The following is a 21,063-nucleotide window of genomic DNA, read 5'->3' as shown; positions in this document are numbered from 1 at the left end:
TGGAGAGAGGGAAAGAGGAAAAAGAAAACTTTCTGAGTCACTCTGTGGAGTGAGGCAGCTCCATTGGGCAAATGGGCGGGTTCTCTGTAGCTCATCTAAAAATACTCGTAAACGCCTGACATTTCCTGAGCCCAGTTTTCTACTCTATACCTGTGTGGTCCTCACAGCTACCCTGCGGCAGGTAGCTCTGAGGTCATGTTCACGTCCAGTGCAACTCTGTTTCTTTCAGTGCCCCCAGTAGGGCCTGGTATATATATAGTGGGAGCCCCGTGAGTGGTGTGGCCTGTGGCTCCGTTTTTTAGAGATTCGGCTCAGGTGCAGCGACTTGATCCAGGTCCCCACGTAGCGAGCGGCGGCGCTGCGATCGCACCTCGGGATCGCTCGGACGATCTCCCCGGGACCGGCCGGCCCCGACGCAACAGCAGTTCCGGGTCCGCGCGGGAGACCGCGGGTGCCCCGGGCGGGGCGGGCAGGGCCTGACCCCTCCCAGCCCCAGCGCCTTCCGCGTCCCCGCCCGGGAGGGCCGCGCGCACGGTCGCTCAGCCACCCCCGCCTCTGCAGCCACAGGGTGCGACCTGGGGCGTGGGTGCGGACGGAAACCCCCTCCCGGTCCCCCGACCGGGTCCCCGCGCCCGGAACGGACCCGCCCACCCCGCCAGCCGCCGCGCCCCGCTCCGCCCGCTCGCAGACCCCGCCCCGCACTTCCCCCTTCGGCGCTCCTCCCCCCCGCGCCGCGCTCCATACTTGGCGATCGCCGCGGCCCTGCGCGCTCATTGGCCGAGAGCCGGCTGCGTGGGGGCGGGCCCGGGCCCGGCCGGGGCGGGGAAGGAAGGTGGCGGCGGCCCGGCGCGGGGGGAGGGGGGCGCTGACCCGGATGTTCACTCCTGGGTACCCGGGGAAGTGGAAGCGCCGGGCCCTGCTGCGGGGGGGAGAGCCACAGACGCCGGGACCGGGACCGCCGCCGCCGCCGCCACCATGGTAAAGGCCCGAAGTCACCCTCTCCCAGGCCCGGGGGCCTCGGCAGAGCTCGTGTCCCCCTGCTTCCGCCGTCCTCCCGCACCCCCACGGCCCGGGCAGGGTGGGTCCCCCGGGTGGGGGAGGGGCGGGGTCCGGGACCCAGGTAGACACCATCGCTGCCGGCTCGGGAGGGGGCTGCCGGCCCGGGCGGCGGAGCTGGGCAGCGACCCTGCCTCCCTCTCCCAGCCCCCGCCCTTGGCTCAAACTGGAGTCCCACTCTCCGCCTCTCGGTCACGCTAGTCTCCCCCACAGCCCCGGCTAGACCCTCCTGGACCCGTGGTCCAGGCCAGGCACCCCCTCCGGTGACCCAGGCGTGGTTCCCCTTTCTCCTGCCCGGAGCCCGGGCTAGGTCCCCTTTCCCCGTCCCTGCGGCCAGGGTAGGCCTTCGTTTCTCCCTCCCGTGGTCCGGGCTAGGCCTCCGGCTCTCGGACTCTTGTCCGTGGTTTCAGTCTGGACCCCCGTCAACCCTTCCTCCAGTGGTCCCAGCCTAGATTTGTTCCCCCGCTCCTCCATGGCTTCAGCCTGGAGCCTTCTCTCCTTGGCCTCAGTCTAGACCTCTCCCTCTTCCGTCCGTGGCCCCGGCCTGGACGTTAAGAACCCCCTCCCATCCTCTTCCCTAGACCTCTCACGGCCCTTAGCGTCAGCCCCCCTCTGTCCTGGGCTCTACCCTCCCTCCAGGGCCCTGCTCCCTGCCCCCGACCCAGGTGGTCCCTCCCCTCTACCCGGGGCGAACCTTCTTTGCCGCCTCTGGGAAGCATCGGGAGCTCTCCAGCCCGTGGGGAGGGTGGCGGGCCCGGGGCTGTGCCTACTAGGTGGAGGGCTGCCCCCGTCTGGGAGGCCGCCTGGACCGAGCGAGGGAAGGGCGGGCACCTGTGTGCCCGCAGGGCAGGAGGCAGCGCGGCGCTCTGCGGGGCCCTTGCCGCGGTTGCCGCCCGCGTGCGTTGCTTGCGGGGCGTCGTGCCGGGGCCTGAGTGGGAGCCGAGGGCTGAAGGTGGGGGGAGCCGACCCGACCGGAATGAACGCACAATCGCTCTTGTGAGGCTGCAGCCCTTGGGGTGGGGGGTGGGGTGGGGTCAGGAGGCCCCGAGGCCAACAAACGGCGTGGACACGATGCACCCCAGCAGGCGCAGCCTCCCCTTCCCCCTGAACTGTCAGCTTGTGAGGGTCGGAACTGCTGATTATGGAGGTGGCTCGGACCAGGTGAGCCTGACGCGGAGAGAGACAGCTAGCCAGGTCCACCCGTGGTGTTTGTTTTAGTCGTGGTGGCAGGTGCAGTCGTGGGGTCCTCTGGGTGGCCTGAGGTTTCACCCGGGCCTCCACAAGTGAGTCTGCCTTCCGTCTGCCTTGCAGCCTTCTGCAGGGCGGACTCACCACCCAGACTGGACGGGCCAGAGGGCTTGTGCCGTACATGGTCAAGGAGCCTTTGGAGACGGGCTGACAGAGCTCAGGCCACCCACCTGCTCCTCCTGCCCAGTGCAGGCAGATGTTTGCATGTGGACTTTGGGCCCCAGAGTGTTTTGAGGATCTCAGTTTCTTGTTTAATGAAGAGATGTGGCTGCTGAACCAGGATGACTAATTAAGAGTGGCAGAGTTTTTTCTTGGTGCCTTCCTGTATATTGATTAAAAATGTGGCTTATGCTATTCATGATGCCACTGGACTCCTCTTATGGGCATGTTGTGGGGAGGTGGCCCCACCCCAGACCTGGGTGGGGAAGTAAGTACTCCTGGACCGTGTTGGGTGAGGACTTGAAAAGCGGAGCGAGGTGTCATCAGCATGCTCTTGGGGCAAAAGCAGGGAGCGGAACGTGGATGGGATGGCCGGGTGGGGCTGCTCGCAGCAACGTACCTGGCAGGGAGGGGCATGTTGGCTCAGCCCCGGGTGCCCTATTCTCCAAAGGCAATGGGACCCGTAATGACCCAGGAGGAGCTGCGTGGCGACAGATGATGCTTCTCGGGAGTCCTGTGTTTGGGTTTTATTTGGACAATCTGATAGAGCTGTGGAAGAGGTGGAGGGAAAGGGCTAACCTTTGCTGAGGGCTGCTCGGGGCCAGGCACTGAGCTGTGCAGTTGAGCTCCTTGAACCCACACAGAGCCCTTTCAGGTACTTACCGTCCCCGTCATACAGGTGAGGAGGCTGCCGCTGGGACATGGGGTAACTTACTCGAGGTGTTGCTCAGCCGGTGGAAGCAAAATCTGGCAGCCTCCGAACTCCATCCTCCTCACTGTCCCGGGCTGCGTCTGTGTCGCAAGATAGGAAGGACACTGTTGAGAAGACAAAATAATGGGGTACTCAGACGGCAAGGGGGCAGCAGCATTTACCGGGTACTGGTTGTGTCCTGGGTCCTCTGCACAGGAGACCTTGCTGAACAGAGCAGTAATCGCACGGTGAGGGGAATAGGTGTGGATTTGGCACGGGCCGGGACAGGCGCTGTTTCCATGGCTGCACCCCTGGGACCTACAGCAGCACCTGGCACTGAAGGAAATGGCTTTTGGGGTGTCTGTGGTCTATGAACTCAGCCACTTGGGGAATGTGCGCTTAGTATCCCCTAGGCTTCTGCATAATTGTGGACTTCTTATTGTCAAGTTGATCCCTCTAATAATCCGACTGGTCAGTTGGGCTGGGACACAAGTGGTGGTGTGGGATTTTCAAATAGGTAGATGAAGGGGCGCCTGGGTGGCTCAGTTGGTTAAGCGTCCAACTTCGGCTCAGGTCATGATCTCACGGTTCGTGGGTTCGAGCTCCGCGTCGGGCTCTGTGCTGACAGCTCAGAGCCTGGAGCCTGCTTCCGATTCTGTATCTCCTTCTCTCTCTGACCTTCCCCTGCTCATGCTGTCTCTCTCTCTCTCTCTCAGAAATAAGCAAAACATAAAAAAAAAAATTTTAGAATAGGTAGATGAATTAAGACCACTGTGGTTTTTATTTTCAGTAGGTGTGATAGTTGGGAAAACAGCTAGATCTCCGTTGTCTATGGAGGGAAATAGCATTTGAAAGAATAGAATAGAATAAAATTGAAATAGAATCTAAAATGCATTAGACTTTGGAGTAAATTCCATGATTTTTGTTGGCAGCAGTAAAGAATGCATAGACAACTTTTCCTTACATAGCCCTAGCTTTTAAGTCAGGAATGATTATTCTAACTTGAGAGTTCTGATTCTGGTGCTAGATGGTGGGGCCCCCTCATGTTGTCCCTCCAGCTCACAGATGGCTTTGCCTGACAGGAGCTGACAGAGAGGCCTGTCACATTGTTGCAAGGTGAAACAATATAGTTGACACTAATGTGTCTTGGCTGGTCTCCTGGTGTGGACAGGGACATTTCTGCTCAGACCCCACATGGACATGCATTTGTGTGCATTTAAACCCAACTGGCCTCTTCGGTGGAATGCTTGGAAAAAGTAGCGAACAGTTGATATCGATAGCTTGAAATTGAGATGATAGCTCATAGTTTGAAAGCAGATATTCCTATTTATAACTCAGAAGGTCTATGAACAGGATGGATGACTGGCAGTCCAGAGAGATGGTAGCTGGTAGCTGGGCTGGCACGTAGTAGACCTTCCGAATCCTGCTTCCCAGGCCGGGGGGGGGGGGGGGGGGGGGGGGGGGATGCTTGCCATTAGGCAAATACAGTGGTGCCTTGGAGGGGGGTGGGGGGGGTGGGAGAGAGGTACCTGAAGCTATTAATTCTCTGTGTATTCAGTGCCTGCTTTATGCAACTTTCTGTGCCAAGGACGCAGTGATGAGCCCACCCCTCATAGCTTACACAGTTTGAGGGGTGGGAGTGGGGAAGCCACTCCTCCCTAAAGTTTAAGAGGGAAGAACCTTGACTGATGTAGCCGCAAGCCATTTGCAGACCCGGCAGGAGATTTAAGGGAAAGTTGGCTTGTGCCAGGCTTTGCTCCCAGACCTTCTGGAGTGTGTTTGTTCTTCCCTCTGCCATGACTGTGGAAGTGAGTCCTCTGCACACCAGCGGCTCTCCTGCCCACAACTGGAACCTTGTGGTGCCGTGGAAGTCCTGCCCTCCCAGCCTGGGTGGCTGCCATTGGTAGAGGAGCTCTTGTGATCCAGAAAGGTGGCAGAGATTATAGCTCATCCCCCATGTTACTTGAGGCACCTGAAGCTGGAGGCGTTGAGTGACCGGTGCAAGGGGCCGGCCTGGGACTCCAGGCTGGGGTCAGCTGACTCCTGTGCTGGACACTCAGTCTGCTTCTCAGAAACTGTGCGCAGAAGTTCCTGCAGCACAGGCTCTGGGCAGGTGCGCTGTGCAGCAGATCCCAGCCAGGAGAGTGGGGTGGGTGTGCCAGGCCGGAGGATGCCGTCACACGATCACCCGCCTTAGGACCAGCTCGGGCAGTGCCATTTCCAAACTTAGGATTTCAGAGGGTCGTGTTTCAGCATAAGGATGCGGAGATGTACATCTATAGGACACCAGCCGTGTGCACGCGCTCTGCTACGAGCTTTAGCCCCACTGGATCCGTGTGGCAGCCCCACCAGGACAGCTCTGCCTTGGAAGGGGGACAGCACAGTATAAGCAGTTAGGACTTAGGAGCCAGACTGCCTTGGGATAATAACAGGACCTCCTCATAAGACTTGTCATGGGGATTAAATGAGATAATACACGTCAAGTGCGTCTAACAGCATCTGGCACATAATTACATACACAGTCACTATTATTATCACCATATTACAGATGAGGTTCAAAGGGGTAGGTGGAGAGTCCCTCTGTGGCTATTGAGTGGGGGGAACTGGGTTTTCTGACTCCAGAGATAGACCCCTTCCCTCCACTCTGTCCTGCCTGTTGAAGTTTGCTTGGCTTTGGGCCGTGCTTTGAATGTAGGGCTTCCCTAACAGAGCTCGAGGCTCTCCTTCACAAAAAAGGCTTCCTGTACATTGGACCCTTGTTTATTGTCACAGCCCGATGCCGTTTCTCGGGTCTGGGTGCCTTGTCTGTGCCTGGTGGAACCCTGAGGAACAGAATCCTTGCCTTCTTCCCAGATTGGAAGAAGAGGGTCAGGACTGCGGATAGAGCACGTGAGCTCTGTGAGAGCGGGGCGCTTGTCTGTTTCGTTCCCGCTCATCACCCCACACCTTGCAGTGGTCACCTGATGCTTCATCACCACCGACTGAATGCATACTGAGAGCCGAGAGTCCCTGCCCTGTGTTTGCCGCCTGCTCTATGGAACGTGGGCTTTGGAGCTGGGCACAGGCGGGTTGGAGTCCTGCCTCCGTGGCGATCTGGAGTTCTAATGTCCCTTGGCCTCAGTTTCTGGATTTGTAGCATGAGGGTAACATTTTACAGGGATACTGGGAGAAGGAAAATTGTAATGTACTTAATCAGCGCTTGGCACACAGTAGGTGGTAGCTATGATTATTATTTGTCTTATTTTGCATGCCGCAGAGTAAGGGACACAAATAGAAGCCATAATCCCCATTCTCTAATCCAGAAGGGGAGACGAGAGGCATCCAAACAGTTTAGTGCGGCAGGAAGGACGTAGCATAGAAAAGGCTTTACTAGCAAGGGGTGCATGTCCACGCGGCCTGCATTCCACTTCCTCCAGGAAGCCCTGCAGACCACCTGGCCCACAGGCAGCTTGGGCGAGGGCTGGGTGTGAAGCTGGGGGAGGCCTTGTCCAGGCCGAGAGGACAGGGTGGGGTGCAGTCAAGGAGAGGCCATTCCAGGCACTGGCTGGAACGAAAGCAAAGTTCGGGGGTCTGGTCAGCCTTGTGAGGTCAGAGATCGGCCACAGGGTAGACAGCGAGCAGGGGTGCCTCGGTCCTGGGAGTCAGTTGGGAAGCGCCGGAGTTGCTAAGCTAAGGAGTTTGCATTTGATCTGGGACAGTGTGGAGCCAGTGAAATATTTGACGGAGCAGGTAGAAATTTGAGGAGGCTGGCAGAGTCGTGGTATTTTAGGAAGCGTCCTCTGGCCGTGGTGTGTACAAAGGCCCCGAGAGGTGAGACGTGGGAGGGAGACATTGGCCAGCACCAGCCTGGGGGGTGGGGGTCATGAGGGTTCCAGCCTCTTGTGAGGCTGCAGGTATGGAGAGGGACACATGAGTGAAAAAGATACAGATAGGAAGGCAGAGTGAGACTCTGTGATTTACCGCCTCTGGGTCTGAGAGGGACACTTGTGTCCCCAGAGCTCCCTGGTGAGGCATTCTGATAGGCTGCTTTATCACTGATCCAACTTGCAGTTTCTGCTCAGTTGAAATCCTAGATAGTAGTGTCTGCAGAGCGTTGATATCCTTCTAACATCGGAGCGGGGATTTTAGTCTGGTGAGCCCCGCGATCCTGGATCTTCGGGTGGCCCCCTGTTCCGCTCCACTTGCACAGCCTTGGGCTCTGGGCAGGCAGGCACCTAAGACCACCAGTCTGCGGGGGGCAAGGGGGGCAGGGTGGGGGTCTCTGCATGGTGGCCGTGATCCCAACAGGAGCTACTTTTTGTTAGACTGCTTTTGAATACCCAGAGCAGCCCTATGAGGCAGGTTCTGGTGTTACCCTCATCATGCAGACGAAGAAACCTAGACCCACCTCAACAGTCGGACCCCCAGAACCTGCGCTCTGGACCCCCGGCACTGCTGCCTCTCGGCTTTTCCTCCATTCGGCCATTGTCATGTGGACGCTCACCGAGCCATCGGCTAGACCTCACAGAATATGAGTCTTGGGTGGAGGAGGCAGATGGAGATTGGTAAATCGGAGAGTCTGTCGGACTGGGGCACACTTGCGGAACCCCACATTGGAGGCAGGGGGATGTGCACAGCAGAAGGGCTTAAGCTTAAGGTAAGGGAGCCACTCGCCTTCCCTCTTCCCTGCTTCTCCTCTTCCCACCCCACCTGTCTCTTTCTGGAAACCTGTGGAAAGGAGCCTTCCTCTGCAACTTGCCAGGGATAAGTTTCCAGCACCACAGTCATCTATTTTCTTCCAAGACTGCAGCCCCCGTGGCTCCCATCCCCCTGCCCCGTATGGGTTCCTGTGAGCATGGAGGGGTTCTGTGTGTGGCGAGTGAAGATTGTGCCCGATCTGACTGTTTTATTAATAGGGATGTTTGCTGGGTGCTTTTTCACTTAACCTCCCAGCCAGCTTGGGAGGCAAGTGTAGTTCCCTGTTGTGCTGAGAGCCCAAGAAATAGAGTTCTCTGCCAAAGTCTGGCAATCTTTTTTTTTTTTTTTAAGAGAGACTGTGCTCATGCAAGCTGGAGAGAGGGGCAGCAGAAGGGGAGAGAGAATCTTAAGCAGGCTCCACACTTAGTGCAGAGCCTGCTGTGGGGCTTGATCCCCCGACCCTGGGATCATGACCTTAACTGAAACCAAGATTCTGATGCTCACCTGACTGAGCCATCCAGGTGCCCCCAAAGGCTAGCAGTCTTACGGGCTTGCAGCCTGGTGTGTTCGGGCCACAGAGATCTCACCATGCTGCAAGACTGTTAGCAGCTGTTGCTGCTCTCTCAGCTCCTGAACTTCCCCCGCCCCGCGTAAACTGCTTGTGAAGCTTCCTGTCCCAGCCCTGAGCTCCCCAGGCCCCTTCTGAGCTGGGACCTGGTGTGAGACCGCGATGTTAGTATTGTTTGGACTTATTGTTGCAGAGGTTTCTCTAAGATTCAGGCAGGGGACTCATTACATTTGATGAGTGAAAGGTCTCTCACTTAAAATACTAAGTTATGAAAAGATGCTTCTGCACGTCCTCTTCGTGGGCGGCCTCCCAGCAGAGCCGTGTGTTTCCAGGAGGTACCAGTTGCCCTCGTCCTTCTCAGCCGCAGCCGCGATCCATGGCTGGAGGGTTCGGGTCTGGCTTGCTCACATCTGATGTTGCTCCTGAAGGCTTCCCCACGGTGAGGTTTGGCCCCAAAGGCGTAGCCCGTGAACGGGCTTCCTGCATAGAATCTGGGGCTAAGAAGCTGAGAGGAGGAGCTTTATCACCCCAGACTCCTGGTGAAGAGTCTGATTGTAGGCACTGAAGGAGCGCCTCTTGAGTTTCTGTCTCATCGCTGACTTTTTTTTTTTTTTTAAAGGTTTTATTTTTAAGTAATCTCTACACCCAACGTGGGGCTCAAACTCACAGCCCTGAGATCCCGAGTCACTTGTTTCACCAACTGATGTGGCTTTGATTTTATCAGACCTTTGCTCCTCTGCTGAGCACAGCTTGCCTCTCCACAGTCCCCGGGGCTGGATAGGGACCCATCACTGAGGAGCGCAGACCCCTACATGGCAGTGGCCAGCCTGGGCCACTGTACATGCTTTGCTCTTTGAGAATTTCCCACCCGTGCTGTCCTGGCTTCCTGGTGTGTCCTCCTGACAGCTCCCGCGTTGAAATCTCTTTTGGCTATAGTGGGTGTGGACTTCTGGTCGTCCTGAGGCTTGAGTTCTCTGACTTGGCCTTGAGGAGTTGACTTGTGCAGCAGGAACTGGAGATGCCCGAGTTAGCAGTTTTCACTCTGTGGGTTATTAAGATTCCCTCCTGTGTTCTCCATGCATCTTGAAAGTGTCTGCCTTCTGCACTGTGTTGGATGCACACGGTCATGGTCTTTAATTCTCTCAACCCAGCCCTAGAAGGGTGGCTTCCTCATCGTGCAGATAAGGAAACTGAAGCTCAGGGAGGTTGAGCGAGCGGCTAGCTGCAAGGCCCCCAGGCAGTCATGGCAGAATTAACATTGTGCCCCAGGCACTCATGGCAGAGTTAACATTGTGGCGTCGGGTGCATCCTACTCCCAAGTGCACGCTTGTGGAATTCTGCTCTCCTGCCTGTGCTGCGTGGACTCCCCAGGAAGCTTATTTTATAACGAGGAGGCTGAGGTTGAGAGCAGTTCACCTGCAGGTCCAGCCGTGGTGGCTGAAGTCTGGGTGCGGACGATAGAAGCTTTTGTTGATTCGAGTTGTTAAAATGAAAGTGGATGGATCTTTCTGAGCTGTAGTCTGTCTTTGGGAAGCTGCCTGCTAAACCTTCGAGTGATAGATATGTCTCGGCATGCCATGGGTAGGTCACATCTTGGCGTTTTGGGCGGGGACAGATCACTAGGATGCGCACCAAGAACACATCCTAGTGACTGGGGCAGCCTCCCGCAGACTCTGTTGGTGGCACAGAACCTTGCAGGGTTTCCCTGGCCTTTTGCTGTGAAGGCCCGGCCCGGCCCTGGGCGCCACTGTCAGGGGCAGGCTGCGGGGCCTCTGAGGGGAGAGAGCCTAGGGGCCCAGTTCAGTAGTTATATGACCTTGAACCGCTTCAGTTGGTGAATCTCCCAGTGCCTCGAGTTGTTGCTGGGCCTTAGGAGGGAAGGGGAGCAGTAAGTGCCCCCTCAGTGTGAGTGCCACGCAGTGTTCCATTGTCCCTGGCACATGGGCCATTGCCCCGTAGTGTTGAATGAATGGATGTCTGGTAGCCCTTAATAAATGTGAGCGCCCCTTCCCTGTGAGGTTGAACCATATGAAATTGCTGTTCTCCTAGGTTAAAAAATGGCCAATTTATGAGCACTTCACGCAGTTTAGCCCAACACAGACTAAACACTTGGAGCAGGGTGTGACAAGTGTGACACTCTCTGGCAGTCCAGAGGCCGCGCTGGGCTCCCACTTGTCAGTTCTGCTTTAGGCAAGGGTGACAAGAACAGAAGGAGCTGAGCAGGGTTTGCGTCTGAGATTGGGTCAGTGTTTCCATTAGTCTTCAAGCCACCCTGACATGAAGGTTGTCGGGAGGCACTGGCGGCGGTGGGATCAGGGTTGGTGGGAACAGCCACCCTGAGCGGTGGGGTCGGGGTTGGGAACAGGCATCCCGATGGCTCTGAGCTTCACTGGTGACTCTGCACGTGGTGGGCACTCAGCACTGGGTGCAGAGTCACATGGTTGGCTTGGACTATCGGAATGATCCCAGGCCCTCTGGATTCTGGAGCACAGGGGTGGTAGAATGTGGAAACTCCCTTTGCTTTGTGTGGGAAGGAGTTTAGACTTTGTGTCAGTACCTGGCTCTCAGGGGAGTATTCCTTCCCCCAGAGTTCACTGGAAATGCTTGTTAGTTATGGACCTTGCAGAGATGCACCTGACCATCCCTGAACAAGTTGTTTGGAATGGTGCTTTTGCTCCAACTTAGTTTGGAGCTTAGTCTGGAAAATGGCTTCGTTTTTTTCCTTCTGGCATGAGTGGCCAACCCTGGAGGGCCCATTGCATTTGGTATCTAAGGGCCTTTGTGGGGAGTGGGGCATGATGCTTGTCACTCCTGCACACCGCCCCCCCCTCCCCCCCCCGGACTGTGGTTATTTTCTGAACTGCCACAGACCTGCAAGACTTAGCTGCCTAGGGGCTGAATGTTTTGTTTTAAGGGCTAGTGTTTGATTTTTAAGGCACGTAGAGTGTTGGGGTTTAGGGAGAAGGAGGCAAAATAAGGGGAAATGGGCAAAGAGAACACTTGTTGGAAGGCAGCCTGGTAAGGTATAGTGGAAGGAGATTCCTGGCTCTGATTCCCACTGGGGCTCCCTATGAACTGTGTGAGCTTCAACTAGCTCCTTAAACTCTCTGCATCTCAGCTTCCTGATCTGTGCAGTGGACGTAACATCTGCCTCTTCACAGGGTAGTTAGAGGATTAAATAAGAACAGGGTTCATGAAGTGCTGTAGCTCAGGCCTCCTGTGTGGGCATTAGTACAGGTTCATTATTACCCATAGGGACTTGATCATTCATGAAAATGAACACTGTTCTATGGGGAAGAGAACTGGGTTGCATCTGAATATCCCTGTAATGAGGAATACCACAAATCTGAAAAGCAGATGTGATGATCACACTACGGGCAGGCTGTGACTTTCTGGCTTTCGGGGACCTTGGCTCTTGGACCTCGCAGCCCTTGGCACCTTGGCCCAGAGGCTTTGTCATACAGGGGGCCTTGCATTGGGCCAGCCCCCGTGTGCTGAGCTTTGTGGATATCATCTCGTGTAATCGTCCCCAGCCCCAATTTTGGACATGGTGCCCCCAACACACTTTGCGGATATGGAAATGGAGGCCTCAGAAGTGAAGATGTATCTTGTCCAAGGTCACACGGCTGGTAAGGGGCAGAGGTGGCCTTTGGACTTGGTCTTCTGATTCTAGATTCCCGTCATCAGTACACACGAACAGCCGGTCCCAGGCTGATGTTTTCATGTTCAGAGGAAAGTGGTCGTGCTGGTGGTTCTAACCAGTGCTCTTTGGTGCTTTTATATGTTTTGCAGCTCAAAGCAGGCTGTGTTCGGTGGTTGCCCCTGGTTTTGCTTTGATGGCTTGGAGCCCATCTTAAGATGCGACAAGAATGAGCTTCCCTTGACTGTGGTTCTTCATTTAAAGGGGGAACCTTATTTCCCACGTTGTAACTTCCAACCTTTAGTCACTATTAAGACCCTGAGCACCGTATAGGCTTTACTTCTGCCTGTCTGGTCTCCTCTGTTCTGTGCATATTCCGCTGGGCTCTGAAATGACGCGCTGTGGGGATACAGCGGCTGTCCGTGATCAAGCTAGCACTTGAATTCGGGACCAGCTTACTCCATGCCCTGGCTGGGCTACACCTGCAGCTAGAGCCAGAAATGAACAGAGAGACTATGGCCGTCTGCCTACCTACATTACCAGTGGAATTAGTCCAACCCCAAGTAAAACCAGTCTAAGGCACTGAAAGGGGTTCCTAACCTCAAAGAGCTGAGGATGCCGGGCTGTGGACGTCGGCACCTGTCTGCAGGATGGGGAGGGTCCCCATGGCCTCCCTTGATGGCCTTTATTCCTTTTTGTCTTACTTGGCACTTGGTGATATGCCTAGAAAATGGTCCCAGAACAACCTTGATTTCTTCATTCTTCCATCAAATCGCTTCCTCCAGAAGTGATTATTCAACTGCCACCTAGAGTCCCCTTGTCCCCTTGCCCGCCATCAAACTGGTACCACAGGGCTCTAAGGCTTTTTCCCCTCTTGGCCACGGAGCGTGGTTTCTGAGCTTGTTGCATTCCAGATGGAGAAGCATCCTGGGCGTTTTCCCTAGGATCCTGCTTTTATTTTGATTCCACAGTGTCTGTTTGGTACATATTGATCCTCAAGAAGGCATTTCTTGAAATAACAAGCAAGTACTGGTTGCCATGGTCCCCAAGGAAGGGCCCTCCCATCATGTGACTAATCAGCAGAACAAGGACAGAAATCGTGTTGGACCTCCCTAGGAGGAGCTCAGAGTGCCTCCTGAGCCACTGAATTAACTGATAAAACCCCATGCGGTGAATTCCAAGCCATGCCTCAGTCTCCCAGGAAAGGGAAAAAACAATTTCCGAGCCTCAGGTGATGGGCCATGCGTCGTAACAAGTACAGGCGGATTCAAAGGCGGCTGAAGCCTTTAGCGAGTCCTCGGAGCTGACCAGGAAAGGACGGCCCTGGCAGGTGTCGCTCCCCACCCTACTTAGCACTCGACGTGCATTATCCTCTTGGGCCCCCAGAATTCTCCTAAGCATGGGATCCTGTGAATTTCGGACTTTGTGTAAATCATAATTATGGAAATTTGGAGACTTGATGTAAATTGCTAATAAATGGCAGAGCTGGGACTGGAACCTGGCTGCTGTGACTTTAAAGCCTTTGCACGTAACGTCTTCGGTCATGGAATTTTGCTGTTCGCACGGGGCTTGTGGCTCACCCCAATTCCACAGTACGTCTCTAGGGCGATCGGCACTGAGGTCCTGCGTCTGACACTAGAATCTGGACTCTACATCCTCAAGCGGGCTGTTGTCTTTGCTGCTGCATGAACTCAGGCGCGTTTGCAAACTCCTCTTTGAATGCACTTCTCCAGCGATGCATGCAGACACCACACTTCTCCACCGTGATGTCGGGAGAGAGCTTCCTGGCGGTCGGGTTGCCGAGCCCAGAAAGCCAGCGCCCTTCGTTAAAGAAGAAATCAAGGGGCGGGTCTGGATTCCAACCCGGGCTCTTTGGTTCTAGCTCCTACCTTGCGGCGTGTCCATAGGAGACAGGAATCGCCGTGGAAGGGCGCAGGGGAACTGAACGACCAGCAGTAGGCTGAAAAATGATGGTACAGCGGCACAGCGGTATATAATACAACCGTTAAATGTGACCGTGTTGAGTAAAGCAGAGCTCAGAGTCGGGCTCCTCTGTCCTCACTGCTCTCTGGAACGGTCATGTTAGAATGCCTGCCTCACGCGGGTTGTGAGGGTTCAGTAAATGACCGGTTTGTAAGCCCTTCACTGTGTCTTAGTTGCAGGGGTTACCGATTATCTGTTAATCTATATGATTTCTGTTTATCTAGATGCACACATATATATGTACGTTTTCCCCTCCTTAGAGTCACTTCCTTACAGTCAACCCTCAAGAGTGGGTTGTAGGGCTAAGGAGAGCAAGCATATCCCCCCCACCCCCACCCCTGGTCTTTCCTGTCACTTTGCCCTGGTAACTTCTGACAGCCTCTGCCTCCAGGCCCTCGGATCTCCTCCCCCCCCCCCCCCCCCCCCCCCCCCCCCCCCCCCCCCCCCCCACCTCACCAGCTTGATTTCTGCCGTCTGGCTTCCTGTTCTGCCCAAGCTGAGAGAGCTCCTTGCTTTCCTGCAGTAATGTCCTATCTAGCGGTGGCCTCCATGCTTTTTGCCACATTGTCTTCATATCAGAACCATTAATTTTTCTTGAAATTGCCTCATGTTTAACTGAAGATATTTAGGAGGGAACCGTTGTCGCTACCATGACTGGAAAACCAGTACCAGTTGCCCTAAGTAGCAAGTATGCATTGAAGTAAACTCCTGTAACTGTTGACAGAAGAGAGGCTCATCTGAGGACCGCCTGAAGTTGGTGACCCTCAGGGTCTGGCTTGTTTGTCTCTCTGGGTCTCAGCTTGCAGCGTCCACCTCCTTGCCTGCCTGCCTTCTTCCTGTGTCCACCCTGCTTGCCTCCAGGCCTGGTTCTGTCCCCTTGTGGCCACCAAGCCTTCTCTGACCACCATAGCCCTCCACATCCTGTCTGCCCCCCATCATCCATCCATCCATCCACTCACCCATGCATGCATGCATGCAAATATGTAACAATACTCTGGGCTCTCCTGGGGGGTGGGCATAATAAAGACCATTTTGGTATCTATAAGGAGACCATTCACGTGTCTGTCCAGAGAAGCTGTGGAGCCGAAGATGATCGCTGGAAGGGGGTGTGTGCGGGTCCAGTGAAGGGTGTGTCTGGCTGTGTGGGGACCACAGCAGAGATTTCAGGAGAAGAGGCTTTTGTCAGGATCGAGATGAAAAGACTCATTTGCTGGGAGGGTGAGTGGTGGAGACACAACAGGCAGAGGAACTGCACGTTCCGGAGAACGTGGCACGTTCCAGAGAACCGGCAGTAATTCAGCCAACGGTGCCAGAAGGGTGGGGGTGGGAGAGTTCAATGTGACCCAGCAGGAGTCACTTGTGAAGGATGGCCCGTGTCGTGAAGGAGGCTCCGACTTCACCCTCATCCATTTCCATGCCCTCTCTGCACCCTGACCCGACCTGCAACACAACACAACCCTTACCCATGAGGCTTACCAGTTGATGCCCTCTTCCCGGGAGTGAGATTTGCTGCTGCTTCAGTGCCGCTGCCCCCATCACGGTGTGCTGAGTGTCCTGTGCCCTGGGCCGCGTCCTGTGACACTCCGCTGAGTGAAAGGAGGGCCTGGCCCTCAAGAGCCCACAGCCCGGTGGAGACACATGGCCATCTAGTTGGGGGGAACACAGTGGCAGGGACCCTGGGAAGCTTCCTGACCCCGTTCCCTGCCATTAGGTACCCTTCGGAATCTGACAGTATTATTTTTTAAGAGTTCAGTGTTTTTCCTTTTATTTTAAAAGTAATGTGTTCATTATAGAAAAGTTGGAAAATACAGAAAGGAAAGAAAAACTTGCCCATAATCTTACCCTACCCACAGCCACTATTAACCTTTTGGTATATTGCTTCAATGTCTGCCTGGGTCTTAAAGGTTTTTTGTGGATTGTGTTCATATTGTCTGTGTGATTTATATGTTGTGCTCTTTTTTCACAAGAATTTTCTTGTTAACAAAATTTTCATGAACCTTTATTTTTAATTTTTTTTTTTTTTTACATTTATTTATTTGTGACCGTGAGAGACAGAGTGCAAATGGGGGAGGGCCAGAGAGAGGAGACACAGAATCTGAAGCAGTTTCCAGGCTCTGAGCTGTTAGCACAGAGCCTGACGCGGGGCTCGGCCCCATGAACCATGAGATCACGATCTGAGCTGAAGCCAAACACTCAACTGACTGAGCCACCCAGGCGCCTCTGAACTTTTCTTTGTAATATTTATTTTTGAGAGGAGGGCACCATCCATGTGTTGAGCAGGGGAGGAACAGAGAGAAGGGGACAGAGGATCCAAAACAGGCTCTGTTGCTGACAACAGCCAGCCTGATGCAGGGCTTGAACTCATAAACCACAAGATCATGACTTGAGCAGGAGTGGTATGCTTAACCAACTGAGCCACCCAGGCGCTCCTCGTGAATGTTTTAAATGACTAGTGTTTCAACTGGTTAATGCTGTCATTTGCTTAACCATTCCCCTATTATTGGATAAGTAGGGGTTAATATTTCCTTGCTGTTGCATGTTTGTTTGTTTTTTAACATGTGTGAAGGCTTTTTTTTTTTTTTTACAGCACTTTTTCTGGTCCCCTTATTTGCTTATTGCATGTTATGACATTGTTCCTGTAGGTTGTATCTGAGGTATGAACTGTCTGCTCATGTGATTGTTCTTGTGGGTATGAACCTCCTCGCCCATGTGATTGTGTCTTGTGATCATGAACTCTCTCCCCATCCATGTGATTGTGTCTGTTGGTATGAACTCTCCTTGCACGTGTGATCGTGTCTTGTGGGTATGAACCCTCTCCCTGCCATATTGTTATGTTGTGGGTGTGAACTCTCCCCCCACTCCATGTGATTGTGTCTTGAGATATGAACTCCCTTCCTACCTACGTGTATACAATCTATTGCTGTTGCTCACAGTTATCATTCTGTAAAGTCACCACAAACAGTGAATTAGCAAATCCTGAACCATTGCTTCTAGGAGAAACGCAGCCTACCTACGGTTCCTGGGATCCTCCGGTCACAACGTTTTTGTCCTCTGTTTAATACATAACCGGATAGACAAATACTGTATGGTCTCACTTATGTGTGGAATCCAAACAAAGAACAGTCAGACTCAGAAGCAGAATGGAACAGAGGTTGCCAGGGGCTGGAGGGCACCGGGAAAATCGAGTTTGTTAAAAGGGCACAGACTTTTGGCTACAAGATGATTAAGGTCTGAGGATCTCATGTGAAGCATAAAAGAAAAAAAAAAAACCACCTTGTATTATGTGTGTTTCTGCTGAAGGACACCATTTGGTGCGGTTGGTTCATTAACATCACAGTCGGGAGCCACCGCAGGGTAACTGGTGTCTGAGCGATGCCTGGCTGCCATGCACACACCTCCTTCGTGCTTCCCGCGCCACGGAGCCTGGGGCCACTTCTAGACCACAAAGTCAGCAAAGCGCTTGCAGGTATGGAAAAGGGGACACTAAAGAGCCTGCGAGAGGCGCCTGGGGGGCTCAGTCAGTTAAGTGCCAGACTTCAGCTCAGGTCGTGATCTCACCATTCATGAGTTCGAGCCCTCGCATCAGGTTCTGAGCCTGGAGCCTGCTTCAGGTTCTGTGTCTCCCACTCTCTCCTCCCCTCCCCTGCTCACACTGTCTCTTGCTCAAAAATAAACAAGCATGAAAAAAAGACTTTTAAAACAACAAAAAAAGAGCCCGCGAGAAGGACTCCTGTTGAGGGCGCGAGAGCTGAAACGGAGGCAGAGCATCGCCTTGTTCTGTCTCGGGGAACGTGCGCATTGGGCAGCCCGGAGGTTCTGCCGCTCTGCACATGTCTGGGCGGCACCGCGGAAGTGCCCCGGGTATTGAATCCGGGCTTACTCCTACATTTCCCCGGGTAGGTGAGTTTGCAGAGAGCAAGAACCAGCCATTAGACGCAGAGTGCCGAATGAGCCCTGGGTGTGGCCGTGCCCCATCTGCCTGGTGACGTAGAGGTAGTTACCCTGATGATGGGTTAAAAATAAGATTTGAGAGGCGCCGGGGTGGCTCAGTCGGTTAAGCGTCTGCTTTCGGCTCCAGTCATGATCTCGCAGTTTGTGGGTTCGAGCCCCACATAGGGCTCTGTGCTTTGGATCCTCTGTGTCCCTCTCTCTCTGCCCCTGCCCCACTCACATACACACTCTCTCTCTTAAAGACAAACTTCAAAAAATTTTTTAAAAATTAGATTTTAATAGGGTTCTTTCCTAAGTTTTGATTTTTGTGGTTGTAGTTGGGAGGGGAGTTGTGGGGAAAAGCATTGCATCTGTAAGTATTAGAGACATAGTTTCCCAGCAACGAGTGACTCTTTCCCAAAGTCTGAGAAGACTTGAGTGCTCCGGGGTCACTTTTTCTGTCTTTAAACAGCCGGGCCGGGTGCTTCTGCCTCTTGGAGCGAAGCTGACGCGGGTGTGATCAGAAGACCCTTTGTCTCCCTGGTGATGTTAGATGAGCGTTGCGTTCCTGGAGACCTTCGGGTGGGTGGGCTTAGCCCCTCAGAGCCCTTGCTGCCCCACGTGGCTTCCAGCCCCAGATCCAGCATCTGACGCTGCTGTGGAGACAGACGAGGGGAGGCGTGGCACGGTGTTTCTGAACCTGAATTGTACTTTAAACCAAAATAGCCCTGGTAATGTGGGCTCTTAATCACCCAGGAGACTTAGAGGGGGGACTCCTGGCCTTCCCGCACCGGGAGTGCAACAGAAGCATGTGGCAAAATAGAAGGGAGAGTCTGTGACATCTGCATCACCGAGGGGAAGAAAATGGATTAAACCCTCACAACTGGCTCAAGCATTGGGAGCAGAGTAAGGCGACCTTGACTGTAGTACACAGGACCCAGGATGCCCATGCCCCTTGACTGGGCTGATGCTTGGCTTTGGGGTCTTCGTGTGCTTGGGATGGGAAGACCATTGGCTGGGGCTGGATCAGCTTGGGAGTGGCGAGCATGGCCCCTGGAGGCCCGCGGCTGCAGGCACCACTTCCTTGGTGAGGGTGGGGTTACCCGTGGGGCTCTACACCTCTGTTCTCTCACTCTCTGTGTTTCACCTTCTCCTTTGGTTTCTCGCTTTAGCCTGGTGCTAGGGAGAGCCCAGGATGGTGTAAGATGTGTTTCCCCGCTTGGCTGCCTCCCAGCACTCCGCCATATTTTTATGTTACCTTTATCATTATTTAATGGTTTTCTTCAAATTGGCCTAAGCCAGGGGCGCCTGGGTGGCTTAGTCGGTTAAGCGTCCGACTTTCGTTTAGGTCACGATCTCGCGGTTCATGGGTTCGAGCCCCGCGTCGGGCTCTGTGCTGACTGCCAGCTCAGAGCCTGGAGCCTGTTTCAGTCTGTGACTCCCTCTCTCTCTGACCCTCCCCTGCTCACGCTGTCTCTCTCTCTCTCTCTCTCCTAGAAATAAATAAAACATTTAAAAAAAAAACAAAAAAACAAATTGGCCTAAGCCTAACACCTCCATTTGCTTTCGCCTCTTCCTAAGCAGAAACAGCTGTAAGGTCACATTTGAGGTGCTAGTCATATTTTTTGTGCATATTAAAAATAAGTAACCTCTGAATTCCATTCGTCCATACCTCTCTAGAACCTCTCTCAGACTCTGGCAATCTGCACACCACACGGGAAGTGTTGCAGACCCGGGGATGCTGCTCCAGGACTCTGGGGCCCTGACCTCAGGCTGCGTCCTGGCCCCTGACGTGCTGTGTGTTGACGAATGCTTCCCTTCCCGTCTCTGGCATGAGAATTTTCTTCCCTATTTCTGCTGCTGCTGCTGCTGTTTCTTTTTCGTTTCTCCTCCTCTTCCTCCTCCTCCTCCTTTAAGTTTATTTATTTATTTTGAGAGATAGAGGAGGCGTGAGGGGCAGAGAAAGAGAATATGAGAATCCCAAGCAGGACCTGCGCTGTCAATGCAGAGCCTGATGTGGGGCTCAGTCTCACATATTGTGAGATTATTACCTGAGCAGAAATCAAGAGTCTGACGCTTAATCAACTGAGCCCCCCAGCCTCCTCCCCTTCCATTTCTTCTTTATATCGGACTGATGAGCACCAGGGTCCCTCCAGGCTCCAGAATTCCAGGGTGCCGTTCACTGGTACCCCTGTAGTGTCCCCGCTCCTCTGACGGCAGCTTGGGACTCTGACCTGGACACGTCATTCATTTGCTCGGAGAAATAGAGATTTAAAAATACTGCAGCTCAGGAACATTTTGTCTTCCCACGTGCTTCTTATTTTTATTTGGGTTTCAGCTCTCATGGCATGTTAGCCAGTGGAGCGGCTTGGCCTAGTACAAAGAATAAGGCCTCGGAGCCTGGCAGCGTCCTGAGCTCCTCCGTCCCTCTGGTCCCCTCTCTCGCGTGGGAGCGGACCACCCTCATGGCAGGGCTGTCCTGCCACGGACGAGGCCAAGAGCACAGAGCACTGGGGTGGGCGACGTGAGCGTCGTGGTTCGTGTTGCGTCTGTCCCGGGAACAGAGTCGTTCTTGGACACGGATGTAAAGCCCGGCTCCTGGAGCTGTGTCCTGGCTCCTCCACGTCCAGCTGCGTAGCTTTGGGTGTCGTTTAACCCTGTGGGGCTGGTGCCCCCTCATAGGGTCTGTTGGAGGTTATGGGAAATGAAACAGGTACCCCCCCTGCCATTGCGCCTGGTGTGTAGCAAGGGCTCTGAGCATGTTGCTGGCCTTGCTGTTATCAATGAGATGATACACGTCAGATGAGTAGTGTAGCACCTGGGGTATATAGGACATGCTCAACAAACAGTCACTGTTACTTTTCCTTTTTTTTCTCTTTAAGTTTTTTTTTTTAATGTTTATTTTGAGAGAGAGTGCAAGCAGGGGAGGGAAAGAGAGAGAGGGAGAGAGAGAATCCCAAGCAGGCTCCACACTGCAGTGCAGAGCCTGACGTGGGGCTCGATCTCAAATAAACCATGAGATCATGATCTGAGCCTATATCAAGAGTTGGACACTTAACCAACTGAGCCACCCAGGCATCCCCACTGTTTTTTTTTTTTTTCTCCTAATGT

At 54.0% G+C, this 21,063-nt stretch overlaps 1 protein-coding gene across 3 annotated transcripts in view; it reads left to right on the top strand.

The window, feature by feature from the left end:
* The first annotated feature begins 869 nt into the window (after positions 1-869).
* Positions 870-21,063, top strand: part of CAPZB (capping actin protein of muscle Z-line subunit beta) — a 131,240-nt gene continuing 111,046 nt past the window's right edge. Inside the window, exon 1 of one of the 3 annotated variants that reach the window (XM_039229017.1) lies at positions 870-978. In XM_039229017.1, the coding sequence (XP_039084948.1) occupies positions 976-978 (3 nt within the window). In that variant the 5' untranslated portion in view covers positions 870-975. Of the gene's footprint in view, positions 979-2,109; positions 2,218-21,063 lie in introns of those variants that run through there. The other 2 variants (XM_039229012.1, XM_039229015.1) reach the window with 2 other exon arrangements.

Source organism: Hyaena hyaena, unplaced genomic scaffold, assembly GCF_003009895.1.
Source record: "Hyaena hyaena isolate Hyena2069 unplaced genomic scaffold, ASM300989v1 scaffold_35, whole genome shotgun sequence".
Classification (NCBI taxonomy): Eukaryota; Metazoa; Chordata; class Mammalia; order Carnivora; family Hyaenidae; genus Hyaena; species Hyaena hyaena.
This window is presented reverse-complemented; position numbering and strand designations above follow the sequence as displayed.